The 22,634-nt window shown below is 45.8% G+C and overlaps 1 protein-coding gene across 5 annotated transcripts in view; it reads right to left on the bottom strand.

The window, feature by feature from the left end:
- The window catches only part of LOC129821982 (rap1 GTPase-activating protein 2-like), a 92,027-nt gene that overhangs the window by 51,164 nt on the left and 18,229 nt on the right, over positions 1-22,634 (bottom strand). For 2 of the 5 annotated variants that reach the window (XM_055879777.1, XM_055879778.1), the window contains exon 1: positions 2,512-2,858. The exons of the other annotated variants lie outside the window; for them this stretch is intronic. In XM_055879777.1, coding sequence (XP_055735752.1) covers positions 2,512-2,657 — 146 coding nt within the window. In that variant the 5' untranslated portion in view covers positions 2,658-2,858. Of the gene's footprint in view, positions 1-2,511; positions 2,859-22,634 lie in introns of those variants that run through there. 5 annotated transcript variants of the gene reach the window in all.

Here is a 22,634-nt window from a genome sequence, read left to right as displayed (position 1 = left end):
ACACACACACACACACACACACACACACACACACACACACACACACACACACACACACACACAGTGAGTGTACAAAACATTCGGAACACCTCCCTAATATTGAGTTGCACCCCCGTTTGACCTCAGAACCAGCTCAATTCACTGGAGCATGGACTCTAATAGGGTTCAAAAGTGTTCCACAGGGATGCTGGTCCATTGTTGACTCCAATGCTTCCCACAGTTGTGTCAAGTTGGCGGTTGTCCTTTGGGTGGTGGGCAATTCTTGATACACTTGGGAAACTGTTGAGCATGAAAAACCGAGCAGCTTAGAAGTTCTTGACACACTCAAACTGGTGTCCCTGGTACCTACTACCATACCCGGTTCAACGGCACGTCAATACTTCAGCTTGCCCATTCACTCTCTGACTTAAAAATTCCACGGCTTAAAAATCCTTCTTTAACCTGTCTCCTCCCCTTCATCTACACTGATTGAAGTGGATTTAACAGGTGAGATCAATGAGGGATCATAGCTTTCACCTGGATTCACCTGGTCAGTCTGTGTCATGGAAAGAGCAAGTGCTCCTAAGGTTTTGTACACACAAACACACACACACACACACAAACACAATCACATATGCAATCACACTCACTTATACACACAAAGAAATTGATTACTCTTTGAAAGACACACGTATACACACCATATAGGTGCACTCTAATTACAAACACACATACACACACACACACACACACACACACACACACACACACACACACACACACACACACACACACACACACACACACACACACACACACACACACACACACACACACACTACAAGGGAGCACCACACTAATCAAGTTAATGAGGAACAGCATACATTGTAAATCCGTCATGAAGTGATTTTAAAGAATGTGTGGCCCAGCTGTGCTAGTCCAATGCTGAGGACAGCCACCGTGGACATAATCTAAGGCCCACCACCACTTCTACTTATCATAGACTATGTGTGTATGTCTGACCGCGTGCAGAAACTCCTCATCAAACTAACTCGCACACACAACCAATAAATCACAATCCCAAACATCTAGGTCTAGTGTGTGTTAATGTAAGTCTTTGCGTTATTAGTGATGTCTGTTTGTGCGGTACTGCATAGTACGTGTTTGTGAGACTGTGTGTTTGTGATGCCTTTTTGTACAGCAGCACAGTATGCGTGTGTGAGACTCTGTGTGTGTGTGCATACAAGTTGTTCCTTAACATTGGTTTTAGCATAAAGAACCTCAGGGCACTGTTTCATTTCCACTGGAACCTCAATGTCCCCTGTTCTCTCACTGTGTCCACACTATCAGATTGCCTTGGTGTTGAAATAAACCTCCTCTCACAGCCATGCTATTTCTGCTTTCCTAAGGAAAGCAGTAATTAACAGGTAAAAACAACATAACCTACCTGTACTAGTCTCTCTCCCTCTCTCTCTCTCTCTCTCTCTCTCTCTCTCTCTCTCTCTCTCTCTCTCTCTCTCTCTCTCTCTCTCTCTCTCTCTCTCTCTCTCTCTCTCTCTCTCTCTCTCTCTCTCTCTCGCGCTCTCTCTCGCTCTCGCTCTCTCTCGCTCTCTCTCTCTCTCTCTCTCTCTCTCTCTCTCTCGTTGTCACCTATCATTGGCAGTCCCATTGTTAACAACATACATTGCAATATATGAGCACACACACGCACACACACACACACGCACACACACACACACTCACACACATTAAACGGACATCACTGAGACCTCTCACTTTGAGTCACTGTCGAACACTCATCTTCTTTGGTCTGTTAACATTGAGGCCAGTTTGCCTATCCGTTCCCTTGCCTATCCGTTCCCTTGCCTATCCGTTCCCTTGCCTATCCGTTCCCTTGCCTATCCGTTCCCTTGCCTATCCGTTCCCTTGCCTATCCGTTCCCTTGCCTATCCGTTCCCTTGCCTATCCGTTCCTTTCCAACCAGTTTGAGTCTTCAGCAACCGTTCCATTGTGTTCTGGAGACAGTACAGAGAGAGGGGGTAAATGGAAGCCATACTACATTGAGCCACATAGCATTAAACAACACAGTATGTTGTATCCTGAGTGGAGTGGCTCCAGCTATAGCTGAGGGTACAATAGGTTGAAGAGGCACTCATAGTGCTCTCTCTCTCCTCTCGCTGTCTCTTTTCTCTTTTACAAGCTCTCAATTGACACCTCCTCACCTTTAACTTCGCTTTGCTCTCTCCTGTCATTTCCCTGACCCAGATATGCACATACTGACACCAGTGGTGTCAAGAACAACACACACACACCAGCCACGCTAAGGACCCAGATAAAGACAAGGCACACACAAGCATCGACCTGTGCGTACAATCACCACTTACAGACAGCCTGACACTAACAACGGCAGGCAATTAAAGTTGCTCTGAAAGCTTCATTTAACACCGCAGTGCAGAGTGTGTGAACCTCTGAGGCAGGCAGGTTGCCAACCAGACCAGCCAGGAGACCAAACAGCAGAGAAAGTTCACCCACCGCTCTCTCTCTCTCTCCTGCTCCCTCTCTCTCTCCTTCGCTCGTCGCGACTTTTGCAGAAGTCCGATTAGAATCACCGCGGCCCGGATCCCAGCCTTTTTAGAGTGGACCCTCGGAGGAGCGGGCTCGGGAGTGGTGCCTGACATGGTGCCTGGTTGTGTTTCTGGATCCAGACTGGGTTGTGCTGTGGTCCCTGATGGGTTAGTCCTGGTCCTGACGGACCACACTGTACAGCGGCACTGCCACACACCACCTCACCGGCACAGGCAGACTGACTGGATCTCTGCATCTCTGTCTACCTCTTTCTTTCTCATGCGCTCTCCCTCTCCCTCACTCGCTCCCTCCTTCCCAACTCTCTCTCCCTGCCCACCTCAGCCTGATAGGCAGGGCTTGGTGTAGGCTCTGCCCCTTTCTCCTCCTCCTGCCTCACTCTCTGTGTGCTTTTACAGTCTGGACTGCTTTCACTTGCACATAACTGCTTTGTGTGATTTGAGATTACTGCTATGTGCTGTTTGTCATACCGCATGTAACGTATGGCTAATGGCTCCTACTTTTGCAGTCCATATTTCCTATCTAATCTCCTCTGTGACCTTGTTCCATTTCGCCTCTGTGTTTTTTTGACACTCTCTCTCTTCGTGAAATCTCAATTTAAACAGCATATCAGAAGCCTTCTGTGGTTGCCAAGAACATTTGAATTGAAGCAGAACAGCACAGAACAAACATCTCTCTCTCCATCTCTCCATCGATCTCTGTCTCTCTCCATTTCTCTCTCTTTCTCCATTTCTCTCTCCTCATCTCCCTCAATTTCCCTCTCCCTTCACCTCATTCTCTCACTTTATCTCTCTCTCTTTCCTCCTTTCTCTCTCTCTCCGTCCATGCATCCCTCTCTCCCTCCCTCAATTTCTCCCCCTCCCTCCATCTCTCTTCCTCGCCCTCCATCCATCTCTCTTCCTCTCTCTTCCCTCCATCTCTCTTTCTCTCCCTCCCTCCATCCCTCTTCCCCTCTCTTCCCTCCATCTCTGTCTGAGACCAGCTGATGCTCTAGCTCCGCCCCAAAGCTTGGCAAACACGAGTCACCATCATTCTTACCCAGAACCCAGTGCAGCCAGCAACACGTTATATTTCTGTTCTCCTTCCATCTCTGTCTGAACCTTTGGCCACCTGTTTGCCTTTCATCTCCTCTCTGTTTGACAGCTCAAGGATTTACATGAATGGTGATGTTTCTCACCCCCCTCTCTCCTCCTATTGCCGTCTCTCCTGTGCACTACGGTACAGTAGTGCACTCTCAAAGGCCCTTCTGGATGGACAAAGCTGCAGGTGTCTTCACAGACTCAACACTGGAGGGTCCATAGAAACATGTATGTGGATAACAGAGTGTGTGAGCCCATAGTGTGGGGAGGTTATGGTATGATAATGCCTGTCCGTTGGTCTGCATTCTGTTAGTGGGAATGGATGTTTGTTACTATGTGTGGAATACTTCTGATAACAAGTGATGATATCCTGTATTGTTGATGAATATAACAACTTTCGCATCCCTACAATTATATATATATCTTTTTGGAAATACGAGTGATCCTTTATAGCTCAGTTGTTAGAGCATGGAGTTTGCAACGCCAGGGTAGTGGGTTTGATTCCCAGACCCACCTCTACGAAAAATGTCTGAACGCATGACTGTAAGTCACTTTGGATAAAAGTGTCTGCTAAATGGCATATTCATATTATTAATGAATAATTGATTTATAATAGCTCTGATATTTGCCCTGCCACGACAATCTCCCTTGGAAATCAGTGGCAACCCAAGTGAGACTTAGGAGACCGGAGGAGATGAGGTAAATGTTTTGGTTGTTCCTGCTCAATTAAGCTAATTAGCACATTTGAGTGATTATGACAAAATTGTTGAGATGTGTGGTTGAGTAGCACATAGTCATAATAGTATGTGAGTCATGTCAAGGTAAAATAATTGTTTTAGATTGTGCCCAATAATACCCAATTAACTACTTATGTTAAATGACTTTCATATGCTTTATTATATGTCAGACTCATCTGTCCGTGTGTGTGTGTGTGTGTGTGTGTGTGTGTGTGTGTGTGTGTGTGTGTGTGTGTGTGTGTGTGTGTGTGTGTGTGTGTGTGTGTGTGTGTGTGTGTGTGTGTGTGTGTGTGTGTGTGTGTGTGTGTGTGTGTGTGTGTGTGTGTGTGTGTGTGAGAGAGTGTGCGTGTCCGCGTGCAGATGTGTGTGTGTCAGCGAGGCTCTGGGGTGACAGCGAGACAAACAAGCTCCCACTCCTCCCACCAGGTTCCACAGGGGCTTCTGTAAACACATGAACACACACACTTCACACACCTCAGCCCTCCCATTCCCTCCTCCTCTCCCAGTCCCACCCTGAGTCCTCTCCTCCTCTCCCCCACCACTGGGTAGATCATTTCATGCGCCTCCTCCAACCCGATCACTCGGGGCTTGTGTGCTTGTACGTCAGCAGGTGGGAAATGGGACGCCTGTATCCCAGGCTGTCAAACAACAAGAAGCAGCTGTGACAGCCACCGTTCCTGTCTGATACACACACATAGAGATTGACACACAAGCATACACGCACATACTAAGCACTCTACCCAAGGGTGCACTCACACACACACACACACACACCCACCCACACAGCTCCCCCAGTGTGGATTTAATGAAAATACACCACTCTGCCACCCTGGCACGCTCTGCCGTCGTCATACACAAACAGCAGGGCTTACAAGAGACCGCAATGCCAACCAGCCACTCCAGCCATCCTACCACCTCACTACGCCACGTCACAGTGTCATGCAAAAGCCAAATCAAATCAAATCATATTGTATTCATCACATGCTTCGTAAACAGCAGGTGAGGACTAACAGTGAAATGCTTACTTTACCACCGTGTCTCATAATGACCATCCTACCCATGCTAGACTACGGAGACGTCATTTATAGATTGGCAGGTAAGGGTGCTCTCGAGCGGCTAGATGTTCTTTACCATTCGACCATCAGATTTGCCACCAATGCTCCTTATAGGACACATCACTGCACTCTATACTCCTCTGTAAACTGGTCATCTCTGTATACCCATAGCAAGACCCATTGGTTGATGCTTATTTATAAAACCCTCTTAGGCCTCACTCCCCCCTATCTGTGATATCTACTGCAGCCCTCATCCTCCACATACAACACCCGTTCTACCAGTCACATTCTGTTAAAGGTCCCCAAAGCACACACATCCCTGGGTCACTCCTCTTTTCAGTTCGCTGCAGCTAGCGACTGGAACGAGCTGCAACAAACACTCAAACTGGACAACTTTATCTCCATCTCTTCAGTCAGAGACTCAATCATGGACACTCTTTGGTAGGCCGTCATTGTAAATAAGAATTTGTTCTTAAATGACTTGCCTAGTTAAATAAAGGTTAAATGTTAAATATATCTATCCCTATGTCATCTCATCGTCCTTGCCACCCAGCGTAGAAACACACACCAACGTACACACACCACTGATTCCACACCAGGAACTTGGCATATGGGAGAGATGACCTTCACAGCTGGTGCAGAGGAACACCCATCTCTGTAGACTACAGACGAGTGCTTTGCTTGCACACTTAACTCGGCACTTTCCCTCTGGCCTCACCCCTCCTCCATACACTGCTCCCTCGCTCCCCCCTCTCTCTCTCCTCACCTCACACTTCTAGTGTAACAACTACTGTCACGAGACAGCCACAGCCTCTCAAGAACAGGAGCAAACCAAATGATAAAAGATGACACTCTCACACACACACACACACACGCACACGCACACACACACACACACATGCATACACAAACACACCCTGTCGGACAAGGTGACTGCGGCCATGGGCCTGTAGGATTTAATGACCAACGGTCGGTGCCAAACTAAACTCAAAGGCCCAAAATAGTGGCGGATCGCACAGGGCAAACATGTGGCTCTGGAGCCCGGCCCATTCAAGGAGTTCTGTTTCCCTCCTGCCCTATCAGCACTAATGCCAGGATCTTTATAGCTCCACACACACACATTACTCCTGCCATAAAGTCACTTAAGGATTAACATGTGTGTCTCACACTCACACACACACACGTGCGTGAACATAGAAACTGACACACACTGATACAAACATAGTCTTTAATGAGACCTATGCGGTAACAGACTAGCAACATTAATGATACGCACCCACACACTGACACACACAGAAAACACACACACAGAAACACACACACACACAGACACACACACACACACAGAAACACACACACGCACACACAGAAACATATACATCATACAGCATGATAAATAACATACTGTAAATAACCATCAGCAACATATCACAACCTGGGGGGGTCAATATAGTGTATTATGAAACGGTTACAGTGTAGTTCCGACCACGTAATCTGACTGGTCAAAAGTGTGTCCCAGCCTCAACGTTATTCAGCACAGCATCAATGCTAGCCTTTGTGTTACTGAAAAATGACCAAATCAATCGTGTATGATAAACTAAGAGAAGCAAAACGGAATGTAGAGAGAAACACGTGCTATAGTGACTCACAAGCACTTAGAATCCAGAGATACAGATTAATATACATGGAATTACATTTATTTATGACATAACTTGTCATTGACATGCAAGAACATCATACAATATGTGTTTGTTTCAGCAACTGCCTGGCCTTTGTTGAAAAATCTTCCTCTTTTTCCCCAGATGTTTTCTCTACATTTTCTCTTGAAAGCCTGTCTGATAAAGTAGCCTGTTTTCAAGAGGCAAGTGGACAACGACAGCACTTAAACCCTCCCTGGGGCTAACACACTTGTGGATAGGTGTGCAAGCATGTCATCATCATCACACTTGGGTGTCTGGGGGTGCGTGAATGTAAGTGTGTGTGTGTGTGTGTTTGAACACACCTACTCATTCCAGGGTTTTTCTTTATTTTTACTATTTTCTACATTGTAGAATAATAGTGAAGACGTTGAAACTATGAAATAACACATATGGAATCATGTAGAATCCATTTTTTTTTTAACAAATCAAAATATATTTTATATATTTCAGATTCTTTAAAGTAGCCACCCTTTGCCTTGACAGCTTTGCACACTCTTGGCATTCTCTCAACCAGCTTCATGAGGTAGTCACCTGGAATGCATTTCAATTAGCAGGTGAACCTTGTTAAAAGTAAATGTGTGGAATTTCTTTCCTTCTTAATGCATTTGAGCCAATCAGTTGTGTTGTGACAAGGTAGGGGTGGTATACAGAAGATAGCCCTATTTGGTAAAAGACCAAGTCCATATTATGGCAAGAACAGCTCAAATAAGCAAAGAGAAACGACAGTCAATCATTACTTTAAGACATGAAGGTCAGTCAATACGGAACATTTCAAGAACTTTGGAAGTTTCTTCAAGTGCAGTCGCAAAAACCATCAAGCGCTATGACGAAACTGGCTCTTATGAGGACCGCCACAAGAAAGGAAGACCCAGAGTTACCTCTGCTGCAGAGGATAAGTTCATTAGAGTTACAAGACTCTAATTACAGCCCAAATAAATGCTTCACAGAGTTCAAGTAACAGACACATCTCAACATCAACTGTTCAGAGGAGACTGTGTGAATCAGGCCTTCGTGGTCAAATTGCTGCAAAGAAACCATTACTAAAGGACACCAATTAGAAGAAGAAGAGACCTGCTGGGCCAAGAAACACAAGCAATGGACATTAGACCAGTGGAAATCTGTCCTTTGATCTGATGAGTCCAAATTTGAGATGTTTGGTTCCAACCACCCTGTCTTTGTGAGACGCAGAGTAGGTGAACGGATGATCTCCGCATGTGTGGTTCCCACTGTGAAGCAAGGAGGAGGAGGTGTGATGGTGCTTTGCTGGTGACACTGTCTGTGATTTATTTAGAATTTAAGGCACACTTAACCAGCATGGCTACCACAGCATTCTGCAGCGATAGGCCATACTATCTGGTTTTTGCTTGGTGGGACTTAAATTTTGTTATTTTTCAACAGGACAATGACCCAACACAGCTCCAGGCGTGTAAGGGCGATTTGACTAAGAAGGAGAGTCTTGGAGTGCTGCATCAGATGACCTCCACAATCACCCGACCTCAACCCAATTTAGGATGAGTTGGACCGTAGAGTGAAGGAAAAGCCAGTGCTCAGATTATGTGGGAACTCCTTCATTCTCTCAACCAGGTGAAGCTGGTTGAGAGAATGGCAAGAGTGTGCAAAGCTGTCATCAAGGCAAAGGGTGGCTACTTTGAAGAATCTCAAATATAAAATACCCATTTATATTTTTTTTTATAATTACGTTCAAACGACTCTCTCGTGAGGTCGTGACTTGCGACATACGCTTAGTTTCCTGAATCGCGCCACATAATTTGATTAACACTTTTTTGGTTACTACATGATTCCATGTGTTATTTCATAGTTTTGATGACTTCAATATTATTCTACAATGTAGAAAATAGTAAAAATAAAGAAAAATGAGTCGGTTTGTCCAAACTTCTGACTGGTACTGTATATTAATAGACCTAGGCTGTGTGGCTCACTGTCAAACAGTATCTCATAATGTAAACACTAAGTTAAAGGGAATGCAACAGGGTTCTGGCAATATTATAATGGACATTATAAACTGGGTGGTTCGAGCCCTGAATGCTGATTGCATGAAAGCCATGGTATATCAGACAGTATACAATAGGTTTGACAAAATATTTATTTTTAATCTTCTAAGTACGTTGGGAACCAGTTTATAATAGCAATTAGGCACCTCAAGGGCTTGTGGTATACAGTATGGCCAAAATACCACGGCTAAGGGCTGTATCTAGGCACTCCGCATTGTGTCGTGCAAGAGAACAGCCCTTAGCCATGGTATATTGGCCATTTACCACACCTCCTCGGGCCTTAATACATCTTGAAATCATGTCAACAATACCACATGTAAATGTAATAGCATGATGTTATGACTGTAATAACATAAATTATACTACGTAAGGGCATATTGTTGTGTCAAATGGAATATAAATTGTTAATTGAAACACACATGATAAAATAGAGTGAATCAAGAGATATAGAGTCTCTACAATCGAATTCCTAAAGATTTTGCCCTCAGGCTGAGCTGTTCATTAATTCCGCTCTAGTGAGTGGGACACATTGTGGTAGGACATACTGTAGCCCTGCCCTGTGACCATGTGTCATTACAATGAATTCAGCCCCCCCCCCGATCCATGTGACTCTCCATCTCTTTTCCCATCTCTCCTCTCTCTCGCTCTGCCTCTATCTTTCCCTCTCTCCCTCCCCATCTTTTCCTCTCGGTGTCTCATCCTCTATCGTTCCATCTCTCCCCCTCTCTCACTCTGCATCATTTTTTGTTGATTTCTCCCTGTTTCCTTCCTCCCTCTCCCTCCCGCCATCATTCCTCATAGAGATAGGGATGAGGCCCAGAGAGCGAGGGGCTGCTGAGTCCGCCAAACAAGACACCATGTGTTTGTCAAGAAGCGACAGATGGCAAAGGAGGAGAGAGGGAGCAGAGGAGAAAGTTTAGGCGTGACAAATAAGCAATAGATGTAGCAGCTCCGGAACTTTCCATTGGGGGAACAAGTGCCAACAGAGTCAGTTTCAGTCCCAGAGAAGGGTAAGGTGACTTAGGCAGGTCCTTTCCCCATCACCCAATGCATTTCCAGTGTCTTTGAGTGACACAAACTCAGAGTGTTGTAGTTATTTGAAGGTGATTTACTAGATGGGAGGACTGTGTTCTTGCCCCAATGTCACCTGAGGCTCTGTAACACTGTCTCTGCTAAGCTAGGGGACGCCCTCAGGGTACCTTCTACAGCTAAAATGCCATGCACAGAGGACACACACACACACTAACACAGACCAAATTAACAGTACATGAATGCAGATACAAGCATGCATGCAGGCAGGTGCGTGCGCACACCCAGACACACACAAACAAACACACAGCTTCCTACTGGGCTCAAGCCAAGGGATATAAGAGCAATAAACAAAAGAGGAAGTAGCTATAAATCTGTTGGGTGGCCGTGAGGAGCCTCTGAGGACTGTGTTCTTTCCTCTTTCTCTCCCTCTCTCCATTCTCCTCTCCCTCGCTCTCCATTCTCCTCTCTCTCTCTTTCTCTCTCTCTCTCTCTCCGTTCTCACTTTCCCCTTTCTCCGATGTCTCTCTCTCTCAGTTCTGCTCTGAATCTCGAAAGGGCCGTCAGCTGGCTGGCTGGCAGCACTTCATCACTCTCCCACAATGCCTCACCTAATCGCCTCTCCTCACCTCAGCCCAGACGACCATTAGGATCCCTCCTCTGCTGCCCGGTGCTCACAGCACTGCCTGTCTGACACCCCATCCATCATGGGTCAATCTGTGCCCTCTGTAGCCAGGCAATGTGACGGAAACCTCTGGTGACACCCACTTCTCAAATGACGCACAAATGACGCCTTATTCCCAACAACTTTCTAAGGCACCTGTTGATTAACCTATGCAAACAAATAATCGAATCAAATGAAATTGTATTTGTCACATGCTTCGTAAACAACAGGTGAAATGCTTACTTACGGGCCCTTCCCAACGATGCAAAGGAATAAATATAGAAAATATAATGAATAAACAATGAGTAACTTGGCTATATACACAGGGTACCAGTACCAAGTCGATGTGCATGGGTACGAGGCAATTGAGAAGGCTATGTACATATAGATAGGGATAAAGTGACTAGGCAACAGGATAGATAATAAATAGTAGCAGCAGCATACAGTATGTGATGAGTCAAAAGCTTTTGTGCAAAGAGTGTCAATGCAGATAGTCCGGGTAGCTATTCAGTTAACTACAATACATAGTGTTCTTATGGCTTGGGGTTAGAATCTTTTCAGGGTCCTGTTGATTCCAGTCTTGATGCATCGGTACCGCTTGCCGTGGGGTAGCAGAGAGAACAGTCTGTGACTTGGGTGGCTGGAGTCTTTGAGAATTTTTAGGGCCTTCCTCTGACACCGCCTGGTATAGAGGTCTTGGATGGCAGGGAGCTGGGCCCCAGTGATGTACTGGGTTGTACGCACTGCCCCAGGTAGCGCCTTGGGGTCGGATGCCGAGCAGTGCCACACCAAGCGGTGATGTAGCCAGTCAAGATGATCTCAATGGTGCAGCTGTAGAACTTTTTGAGGATCTGAGGGGCCCATGCCAAATCTTTTCAGTCTTCTGAGGGGGAAGAGGCCTACCACCGTTGTGTCGTGGTAGTGATAGTGTTGGAGTCGTGCGCGGCCACGCAGTTGTGGGTAAACAGGGAGTACAGGAGGGGACAAAGCATGCACCCCTGAGGGGCCCCCATGTTGAGGATCAATGTGTTGTTGCCTACCTTCACCACCGGGGGCAGCCCGTCAGGAAGTCCAGGATCCAGTCGCAAAGGGAGGTGTTCAGTCCCAGGGTCCTGAGTTTAGTGAGGAGCTTGGAGGGCACTATGGTGTTGAATGCTGAGCTGAAGTCAATGAACAGCATTCTCACATATGTGTTCCTCTTATCCAGGTGGGAGAGGGCAGTGTGGAGTGCAATAGAGATTGTGTCATCTGTGGATCTGTTTGGGCGGTATGCAAATTGGAGTGGGTCCAAGGTGTCTGGGATGATGTTGTTGATGTGAGTCCCGTCCAGCATTTCATGCTACAGATGTGAGTGCATTTAGACAGGTTACCTTGGCGTTCTTAAGCACAGGGACTATGGTGGTCTGCTTGAAACATGTAGATATTACAGACTGAGTCAGGGAGAGGTTGAAAATGTCAGTGAAGACACCCGTCAGCTGGTCAGCGCACTCTCTGAGTACACGTCCTGGTAATCCGTCTGGCCCCGCGGCCTTGTGAATGCTAACCTGTTTGAAGGTCCTACTCACATCGGCTACGGAGAGCGAGATCACACAGTCGTCTGGAACTGCTACCGCTCTCAGGGGCCATATGTTAAAATGGAGGGAGAGATGAAGCAAGATGAAACCGAGAACAGGTCTCTAACAGGTGTCAAATGAAGAGCTGGCGAAAACAAGGGCTAAAAACAATATATGTCATTTAGCGGACGCTTTCATCCAAAGCGACTTACAGTCACGCGTGCATATATTTTACGTATGGGTGGTCCAGGGAATCGAAACCACGACCCTGGTATTACAAGCACCATGCTCTAACAACTGAGCTAAAATGGAGGGAAGGGATGACAATAATACCAATGTGTGAGGAATAACAAATACCCTTTCTATTACGAGCAGTGATTGCAGTGTCATGTAATCAGAATGTATTTAGCTCATCCCTAGTGCTCGCCTTCCTGCTATGTAGCTCTGGGGCTTTGGAACGTAATTGTTTCTCTCATTCCTCTACGGGAAGAAGAGTCAGCTTCTACTGTACTCATACCCTCCAAACACACACACACACACACACACACACACACACACACACACACACACACACACACACACACACACACACACACACACACACACACGTACATGAACACATATACGTACACCACAGGAGGCTGGTGGCACCTTAATTGGGGAGGATGGGCTCGTGGTAATGGCTGGAACGGAATAGGTGGAATGGTATCAAATACATCAAATGCATGGTTTCTATGTGTTTGATGCCATTCAATTTTCTCCGTTCCGGCCATTATTATGAGCCGTCCTCCCCTCAGCAGCCTCCTGTGACGTACACACATACACACACCTTCCCCCTCCCTTCTTCTATCCCTCTATATCTGAATTGAACAGTTCAAGACTTGTTTTGTTCTGCGACAGTGAGCCCAGTCAGTCCGTCTCCCCTTCTCTTTCTTCATCCTCCGGGAGAAAATGTCATTTATTTCATTTGTGTCATAAATCAATTTCCTGGTTCTCATTTTATTTGCTGAGAGGGATGACAGAGCCAGAGCTGACAGCGGGGTTAACCCCTCACCCACCCTGGTCCTGGGAGCCAGCCACCAGGATGGGAGGAGAGAAAGAGGAGGAGAGAGAAAACAGAGAGAGGGAGGGGGAGGAAGAGAGCAAGGGGGAGAGGGACAGAGAAAGAGAGGAACAGAGAGAGAGAGAGAGAGAGAGGGGGGGGAGAGAGAGAGAGAGAGAGAGAGAGAGAGAGAGAGAGAGAGAGAGAGAGAGAGAGAGGTACAGATGAGGGATGGAACACGACCATTTGATTTCACATACCGCGATCCCACTGCCATGAGCCTACCTAGCTATTGAAGCCCTACTGAAAAGCTCCATGCAACAGAATACAAAAGCCATCCAGTAGTATTCCATCCGTAGCTGTGTCAACAAATCTGAACATCCACAGTTACAATACAATAAAAACACTAGTGACAACATCCCCAGGTGTGGATAGAAATATGGGGGGGAAATTATCCCTCCTTTGAGAGAGATTTGTTTGGAGCTTAGCTAAGCAGACTTTCTCGGCCGTCTCTGACGCACAAAATGGAACGGGCACCAATTGCCGTTTTTAATAGATTTCTGGCTAGTCATTTATGACTGCAGATAAGAAACACAGAGCTGTGTGTCCCATCTCTGTGGGAGTCGGTGTGTGATCCTGCGGGAGTGTGTGTGTGAGAGAGAGATAAAGGTATTGAGAGAAAGATATTCCTGTGTGTGTGTGTGTGTGTGTGTGTGTGTGTGTGTGTGTGTGTGTGTGTGTGTGTGTGTGTGTGTGTGTGTGTGTGTGTGTGTGTGTGTGTGTGTGTGTGTGTGTGTGTGTGTGTGTGTGTGTGTGTGTGTGTGTGTGTGTGTGTGTGTGTGTGTGTGTGTGTGTTTGTCTGACATGCACATACTGTACTATGTATTCAGATCTAAAAGACTGTCTTAAAACATGATACACACTGACAATAAAGGACATTCAACATGATATCTACACATGACCAGACATACACAGATACAGTTGAAGTCAGAAATGTACATACACCTAGGTGGGAGTAATTAAAACTCATTTTTCAACCACTCCACAAATGTATTGTTAACAAACGATAGTTTTGGCAAGTCCGTTAGGACATCTACTTTGTACATGACACAAGTAATTTTCCCAACAATTGTTTACAGACAGATTATTTCACTTATAATTCACTGTATCACAATTCCAGTTGGTCAGAAGTTTAAATACACTAAGTTGACTGTGCCTTTAAACAGCTTGGAAAATTCCAGAAAATTATGTCATGGCTATAGAAGCTTCTGAACCTGTGGATGTATTTCAAGGCCTACCTTCAAACTCAGTGCCCCTTTGCTTGACATCATGGGAAAATTAAAAGACATCAGCCAAGACCTCAGAAAAAAAATGATAGACCTCCACAAGTCTGGTTCCTCCTTGGTAGCAATGTCCAAACGCCTGAAGGTACCACGTTCATCTGTACAAACAAAAGTATGCAAGTATAAACACCATGGGACCACGCAGCCATCATACCGCTCAGGAAGGAGACGCGTTCTATCTCCTAGAGATGAACGTACTTTGGTGTGAAAAGAGCAAATTAATCCCAGAACAACAGCAAAGGACGTTGTGAAGATGCAGGAAGGAAATAGGTACAAAAGTATCTATATCCACAGTAAAACGAGTCCTATATCGACATAACCTGAAAGGCCGCTCAGCAAGGAAGAAGCCACTGCCCCAAAACCACCATAAAAAGCCAGACTACGGTTTGCAACTGCACATGGGGACAAAGATCGTACTTTGTGGAGAACTGTCCTCTGGTCTGATGAAACAAAAATAGAACTGTTTGGCCATAATGACTATCGTTATGTTTGGAGGAAAAAGGCGAAGGCTTGCAAGCCGAAGAACACCATCCCAACCGTGAAGCACGGGGGTGGCAGCATCATGTTCTTTGCTGCAGGAGGGACTGGTGCACTTCACAAAATAGATGGCATCATGAGGAAAGAAAATTATGTGGATATATTGAAGCAACATCTCAAGACATCACTCAGGAAGTTAAAGCTTGGTCGCAAATGGGTCTTCCAAATGGACAATGACCTCAAGCATACTTCCAAAGATGTGGCAAAATGGCTTAAGGACAACAAAGTCAAGGTATTGGAGTGGCCAAAACCCTGACCTCAATTCTATAGAAAATTTGTGGGCAGACCTGAAAAAGAGTGTGTGAGCAAGGAGGCCTACAAACCTGATTCAGTTACACCAGCTCTGTCAGGAGGAATGGGCCAAGATTCACCCAACTTATTGTGGGAAGCTTGTGGAAGGCTACCCGAAACGTTTGACCCAAGTTAAACAATTTAAAGGCAATGCTACCAAATACTAATTGAGTGTATGTAAACTTCTGACCCACTGGGAATGTGATGAAAGAAATAAAAGCTGAAATAAATCATTCTCTCTACTATTAATATGACATTTCACATTTTTAAAATAAAGTGGTGATCCTAACTGACCTAAGACAGGGACTTTTTACTGGGAATAAATGTCAGGAATTGTGAAAAACTGAGTTTAAATGTATTTGGCCACGGTGTATGTGAACTTCCAACTTCAACTGCATGTTAATCATGTGGGTCTCCTGGCACGGGGCCAAGGCCCAGTCAGACTTCCCAGCTCTCTACGTGTTTCAGTGTCACAGCTGTATGAGCCCAGTCCAGCCGATACCAGCCAAGCAGAGTCCAGCCAAGCCCTTCCCATCCCCAACATACCAGTGTCTCTCTCTCTGTCTCTCTACTGGGGCTGTCTGTGAAAGGACAGCTGCTCGTCTCGTGAATGTCTCTAACCCAAAAGTGTCGTAGAGTGGACACACAGACACGCTTGAATGTATGCATGCAAGGCACACATAGACAAAAACACACACTCAAAATGTCCTCGCTGAGGTCAACAGAGATCAGACCTTGATGAAAATACAATTATTTTCTATTTTATATCTGTCACTCTAATGCTGGGGAAACATGTCTGTCACTAATCATGCATGGAGTGTGACAGCGTTTCTCAGCCAACCCATGCATTTTTAAGCAACCATGTGCCATTGGTGCCCAAGGCTCGCTCTATCTCTCTCACCATTCTCTCTTTCTTCTTTCTCTCCCTCTCACAATCTATCTTCTTTGCCCCTGTCTCTCCTTTTGTCTAAAAGGTACTCCATCACCACGTCTCCTCCCCTGTGTCCCCATCTCTCTTTCTAGTCCTTTCACTCGGTTTTTCGACGCTAAAGCCAGTCTCAAGGGAAGCAGAAGAAAGGGCAACCCGAGGGCCCCGCCAATAAAATGGAGAAATCTGAGAGAAGGAAGACTTTATTTTCTCTTTCTGTCTGGACGTTCAACCACTGTGAAGTAACACTGTCTCTTTATCGTGGCCTCACTGTCTGTCAATGTAGGAGCGCTTCTCTCTTTTCTCTCTGGTTGAGGCTGAAGGAGAGTGGCTAACATGCGGCTCGGACGTGCATTTGTTACCACACAGCTCCCTGCTTCCTCGACGCTCGTTTCCAACAGCAACAGTGGCTGACTTTGTTGAAAGGAAAGAGACACATAATGACACTGAGGAGGATACAGTGTACGGGCAGCAGATACACTACTCAGTATCAAAATGAAGCGCGGCATCTAAAATGAAGGGTCTGATTTCTGTTTTACATGAGCTTGAATATAACAGGATATCAAAATAACTAGGCCCACGGTACAGATTTATATGGTTTCAACTAATAAAAGAACATTGTTAATTTAGCCATTTGGAATAACTATTCCTTGATTTCTGACCGTCGTTACAACGCTATAACACAGAACTTTTCAATAATAACACATTGTCAAATACATGTGTGTCAACTGTACTGTATGAAGCGTTTTGCTGTGCTTGTCTGCTACGCCGACCGGCTCAAGAGCCTCCGCTTTGACCTCTAATGTACACAATGAAGAAGACACATAAAAGCGAGGGGGATAGGAGAAACAAAAAGCACTTCTCCCCACGTCTCATCTCTCCCTCTCTCTCTCCCAACCAACCCACCTCTGTGTGTGTATAAAAGGGGGAGGGGCTAATTTACCATTTAGCCCATGCATGTGTGCATTTACCCTGTCCACTCAGCCGTTGGACACAGAGGCTGGCTCTCTATAGGCCAGGGGCCACTTTATGGGCCCTTTCAAAAGCGCCATTAAAACCAAGGGGGCAGCTGGTGCCCTTATCAGAGCTTCAGCGCCCAGCAAGTGGGGAAGTGAAGGAGTAAATATTTGTTCAAAAGAGGCAGCTAGCCCACTGAAGGTTTTAGGCTGAGGAGACAGAGTTTACCGTAAAACAGGTGATCTGGTGTGTGCGTGCGTGTGTGTCTGTGTGTGCGGGAGTGAGTGTGTATTCACCAGGCAGTGAGCCTAACCTTCAGGGAGATATTCATCGTCATCAGAGACTGCAGCTCTCTACCTAGAAGATCCAGCAAATACAAGCACTGTGCCTTACAACAGATCCTGTAATACACATGCAGCCGAGCCACTCCTCTCTCTTCAGCTCCAGTACCAGATCAATCCGTCAGGTCATTGAGTGAACGGATGGCATACACAGACAGACATGGTTAATAGGTTATCCAGTCGTTACCTCAAAGGGGTCAATAGTTTTCATCGTCAAACAGATTATGCAACCACATCATAACTGTCCTGTGGCACAACGTGCCGTTACCTCCATGACCCTTCAGCAACCTCTCCCCATGGTAACCAATGCACTCCGGAACACAGATTAGAACGTTCCGTGGTCGCCATGGACCCCAGATCCGATCTCCGTGGTTATGGGGCCAGCGGAAGATCCCTCAGGTGATGAACGCGTGACGATAAGGGTTTAGTCTGTCCTGTTACCGTGGCAACAGGCTCAGCCTCCCCCCCCGGGCTCCTCGGTTTAAGACACGTGTTGCTCCGGAGATATTATCACGTCTCAAAACGCAGTCAGTCAGAGCATCGGAGAGGATCACCAGGAGGAGGGAGCTTCCACACAGAGCAATGAGAAGATCGAGGATGGTGCATCATTTCTCAGTCATCTTCACTGTGTATCATGTATTTTAAACTTCACAGAAACAAACAGAACTTTTGACCCAAATAGAAAATGTCTTTGTTCAAGTCGGTGGTTGAGGACAACATTTCTTAACCTCTCGGATGAATCTCAGATATTTGGAAGTGATCAGCATTACATGCGTCGTTAAGTGCAATGCAGCAGTTCCTGTTCCACAACAAATCAGCACCAACCAACACTGCTGCCTGGTATAACAGATATAGGCCTGAGAGACAATTTATACTTGATCCGAAAATGTGGTCGGAGGCGCTGTATGGATGGTGACGCAACTGCGGAGCCTCCGGGGGCATGCAGAGGCCAAATGGAGCTCGGCACCGCATCTCCGTGTGCCTCTCATGTTTTGGAACAATGCGGAGGGCTCCGTATAGCTCCGCCTTGACATGATTGGTTGACGGAAGGTGAGGGCGGGAGGGTGTGCAAAAACACAAACTCACTTCCTTGACAACTTCCTTCACAACAGCTCTGCGCAGCTCGGCGAAGTTTACGCTGCTGCTACTCTCTGTTAATCATATATGCATAGTCACTTTAACTGTACATTCATGTACATACTACCTCAATTGGCCCGACCAACCAGTGCTCCCGCACATTGGCTAACCGGGCTATCTGCATTGTGTCCCACCACCCGCCAACCCCTCTTTTTACGCTACTGCTACTCTCTGTTCATCATATATGCATAGTCACTTTAACCATACCTACATGTACATACTACCTCAATAAGCCTGACTAACCGGTGTCTGTATATAGCCTTGCTACTGTTATTTTCAAATGTCTTTTTACTGTTGTTTTATATCTTTACTTACACACACACACACACACACACACACACACACACACACACACACACACACACACACACACACACACACACACACACACACACACACACACACACACACACACACACACACACACACCTTTTTTTCCCGTACTATTGGTTAGAGCCTTTAAGTAAGCATTTCACTGTAAGGTCTACACCTGTTGTATTCAGCGCACGTGACAAATAAACTTTGATTTGATTTGATTTGAGTTGAGGAGAACCAAGGACACACCTCCCTCTAGTGGTATGATGAGAAATAACAGGGGGACGGACGTGTTGTTTCCACTCAATACAAGACTGGAAATACATTGACTTCTTCCTCTGGTTCTCTCCAGTGGGCAAAACATATATGACACGTTGACGGCAGCGACAGACTAATACTGCAGGTCACTAAATGAAAAGAGGCCTAAAAGGCAAATGTGATTCACAGGGTGGGCTTGGTTAACAGATAACTCATGTGAATGCATCTGTTCAGTTCAATTAAAAGAGCATTGGACTGGTTACGGCTTGTATAATACCACCCTCTTGAAGGAAGCCGCGGGAAACAGCAGCTAGGAGGAAAACAACTGTAGAGAGAGCAGTAGCCGAACTTTAAATATTACCAGTGGTGGAAAAAGTACCCAATTGTCATACTTGACTAAAAGTAATGATACATTGATAAAAAATTACTAAAGTAAAAGTGAAAGTCGCCCAGTAAAACACTACTTGAGTAAAAGTCTAAAAGAATTTGGTTTAAAATATACTTAAGTGTCAAAAGTATATGTAATTACTCAAATATACTATAAATCATTTCAAATTCCTTATCTTAAGCAAACCAGACGGTACCATTTTCTTCTTTTTATTAATTTACTGATAGCCAGGGGCACACTCCAACATTCAGACATCATTTACAAACGAAGCATGTGTGTTTAGTGAGTCCACCATATCAGAGGTAATGGCAATGATCAGTTATCTTGATATGTGTATGAATTGGACCATTTTCCTGTCCTGCTAAGCATTCAAAACGTAACGAGTACTTTCGGATGTATGGAGTAAAAAGTACAATATTTTCGTAAGGAATGAAGTAAAACTAGTCAGAAATATGAATTGTAATGTACAGATACCAAAAAAACGACTTAAATAGGACTTTAAAGTATTTTTACATAAGTACTTTACACCACTGGATATAACCTTATCTCATGTACAAACCTTCTATTTACGTCAATGCATTACTGTACATTATTGATACGGATCTCAAAGTAGGACTCAATATACAACAGTCTTACATTTGACATCAGAACAGTCCGGCACAGAGATGGGCGCCAACGTCATGATACACAGTTCGTTTCTGCAGTGTGAGCTGTAACAGTAGCTGTCTCTGAGCAGAAAGGCCTCGTGTTCAGTGTGTTCTGAATCTCGGGAAGCGGGGTGGAGGAGTGAGGAAGGTGAAGGTGTGAAAGGAAGTCCGTCTTGAGGTTTAAGGGACGGCTGTGGTATTATCACTTCCTATAAAGGGGACGGGTTGTACTATCACCTCCTTCACGAAACCCATAAACTCTCAGAATCAGTTCTCAACCTATTTCACGCTCAGCCTACGCATGACTCGTAATAACTCTCCCTTAAATAAGATGCTGAGTTGCTTTCACATTTTAAAGAACAACAAAACCAATAGTCATTTACAGGAAGGAGAATGAGCCTGTAGAATTTTCCCACCACCCAAACATGACTTAACAACGTTAAAATGGGTACATTATGGTGTGTATTGTAGGACAAAAGAGGTCCTGTCAGGGAAAACACAGTACAAAAACCTCCCTTGCGAGAGAGGAGACCGAACAAGCACAGGTGGACCTTTGCTCGCTTACCCAGCCCTCCTCCAAATTAAGGCTTTTCCCCCCAAAAAAACAGCAGAGAGTAAATGCCACGCTCCTAAAATAGCTTCCGCTGATCCTTGCAGACAGTTAACATTTCCACCTGGGCAAAAAACTATGAAACAAACACGATTTCCTCTCAGATAGATAATAGCCCCGTTGTTAACACATTTACTGTGTTGTTGGCGGTTGGAGGAGCACGGCGTCAGCTGCATTGTGTGAGTCATTTCTTTTAGAATCTGTCTCCGAGTCTTGAAGATGGTTAACATTTGTACCGGGGCAAATGGATTAATTAGCCAAAAAACGACTTCTCTCAGATAATAATATGGGTAATGAAGTGAAGGTCCCGTGGTGAAGTGTGAACCAGGCATCCAAAGGCCCAGAGCCAGACATGTTACCCCTGCTCCAAGAAAGCTAGCTCACATGCAGAGGCACACGTGTGTGCACACGTGCACTCCTGTGTGTGTATGTTTGTGTGTGTGTCTGTGTGCGCGTGCATGCGTATATAAATGTGTGTGTGTGAGTACTGTCTAAGGGGGGTTCAGTGGGGGATAATGTGGAATTAGCCTTGCTGCACAGCTCCTAATTGCCTCCTGTAGGATTACAGAGATAATAGCAGCAGCTGCAGCCCCGGCAGACATACAACACATCACATCTCCCTATAGGATCAACATCTGCACGGTGCACAGTCAGTCACACAGAGAGAGAGAGAGAGAGAGAGAGAGAGAGAGAGAGAGAGAGAGAGAGAGAGAGAGAGGAGAGAGAGAGAGAGAGAGAGAGAGAGAGAGGAGAGAGAGAGAGAGAGGAGAGAGAGAGAGAGAGAGAGAGAGAGAGAGAGAGAGAGAGAGAGAGAGAGAGAGAGAGAGAGAGGAGAGAGAGAGAGAGAGAGAGAGAGAGAGAGAGAGAGAGAGAGAGAGAGAGAGAGGGAGAGAGAGAGAGAGAGAGAGAGAGAGAGAGAGAGAGAGGAGAGAGGAGAGAGAGAGAGAGAGAGAGGAGAGAGAGAGAGGAGAGAGAGAGAGAGAGAGAGAGAGAGAGAGAGAGAGAAAAAGGTGGGGAGAAAGGGAGGGAAAGAGGGAGGGAAAGAGGGAGAGAGAGGGTGAAAGGGAGAGAGAGAGGTGAGAAATGGAGAGAGATGGAGAGAGAGAGAGAGAGAGAGAGAGGTTGGGAGAACGGGAGGGAAAGAGGGAGGGAAAGAGGGAGAGAGAGGGTGAAAGGGAGAGAGCGAGGTGAGAAACGGAGAGCGATGGAGAGAGAGAGAGAGAGAGAGAGAGAGAGAGAGAGAGAGAGAGAGAGAGAGAGAGAGAGGGGACAGAGGTGGAGAGAAAGGGAGAGAGGGGTTGAAAGGGAGAGAGGGAGGGGGAGAGAGATGGAGATGTAGAGGGAGACAGAGGGGAGAGGGTTGGGCAGAGACAGCAGACAGAGAAGAGGAGCACGACAACACTCATCTGACATGACAGTGTGTCTGTCCATCACCTTCCTGCTCTGACA

This window comes from Salvelinus fontinalis, chromosome 24, assembly GCF_029448725.1.
Source record: "Salvelinus fontinalis isolate EN_2023a chromosome 24, ASM2944872v1, whole genome shotgun sequence".
Lineage (NCBI taxonomy): Eukaryota > Metazoa > Chordata > Actinopteri > Salmoniformes > Salmonidae > Salvelinus > Salvelinus fontinalis.
The sequence above is the reverse complement of the archived record's forward strand: the minus strand, read 5'-3'. Positions and strand labels throughout refer to the sequence as shown.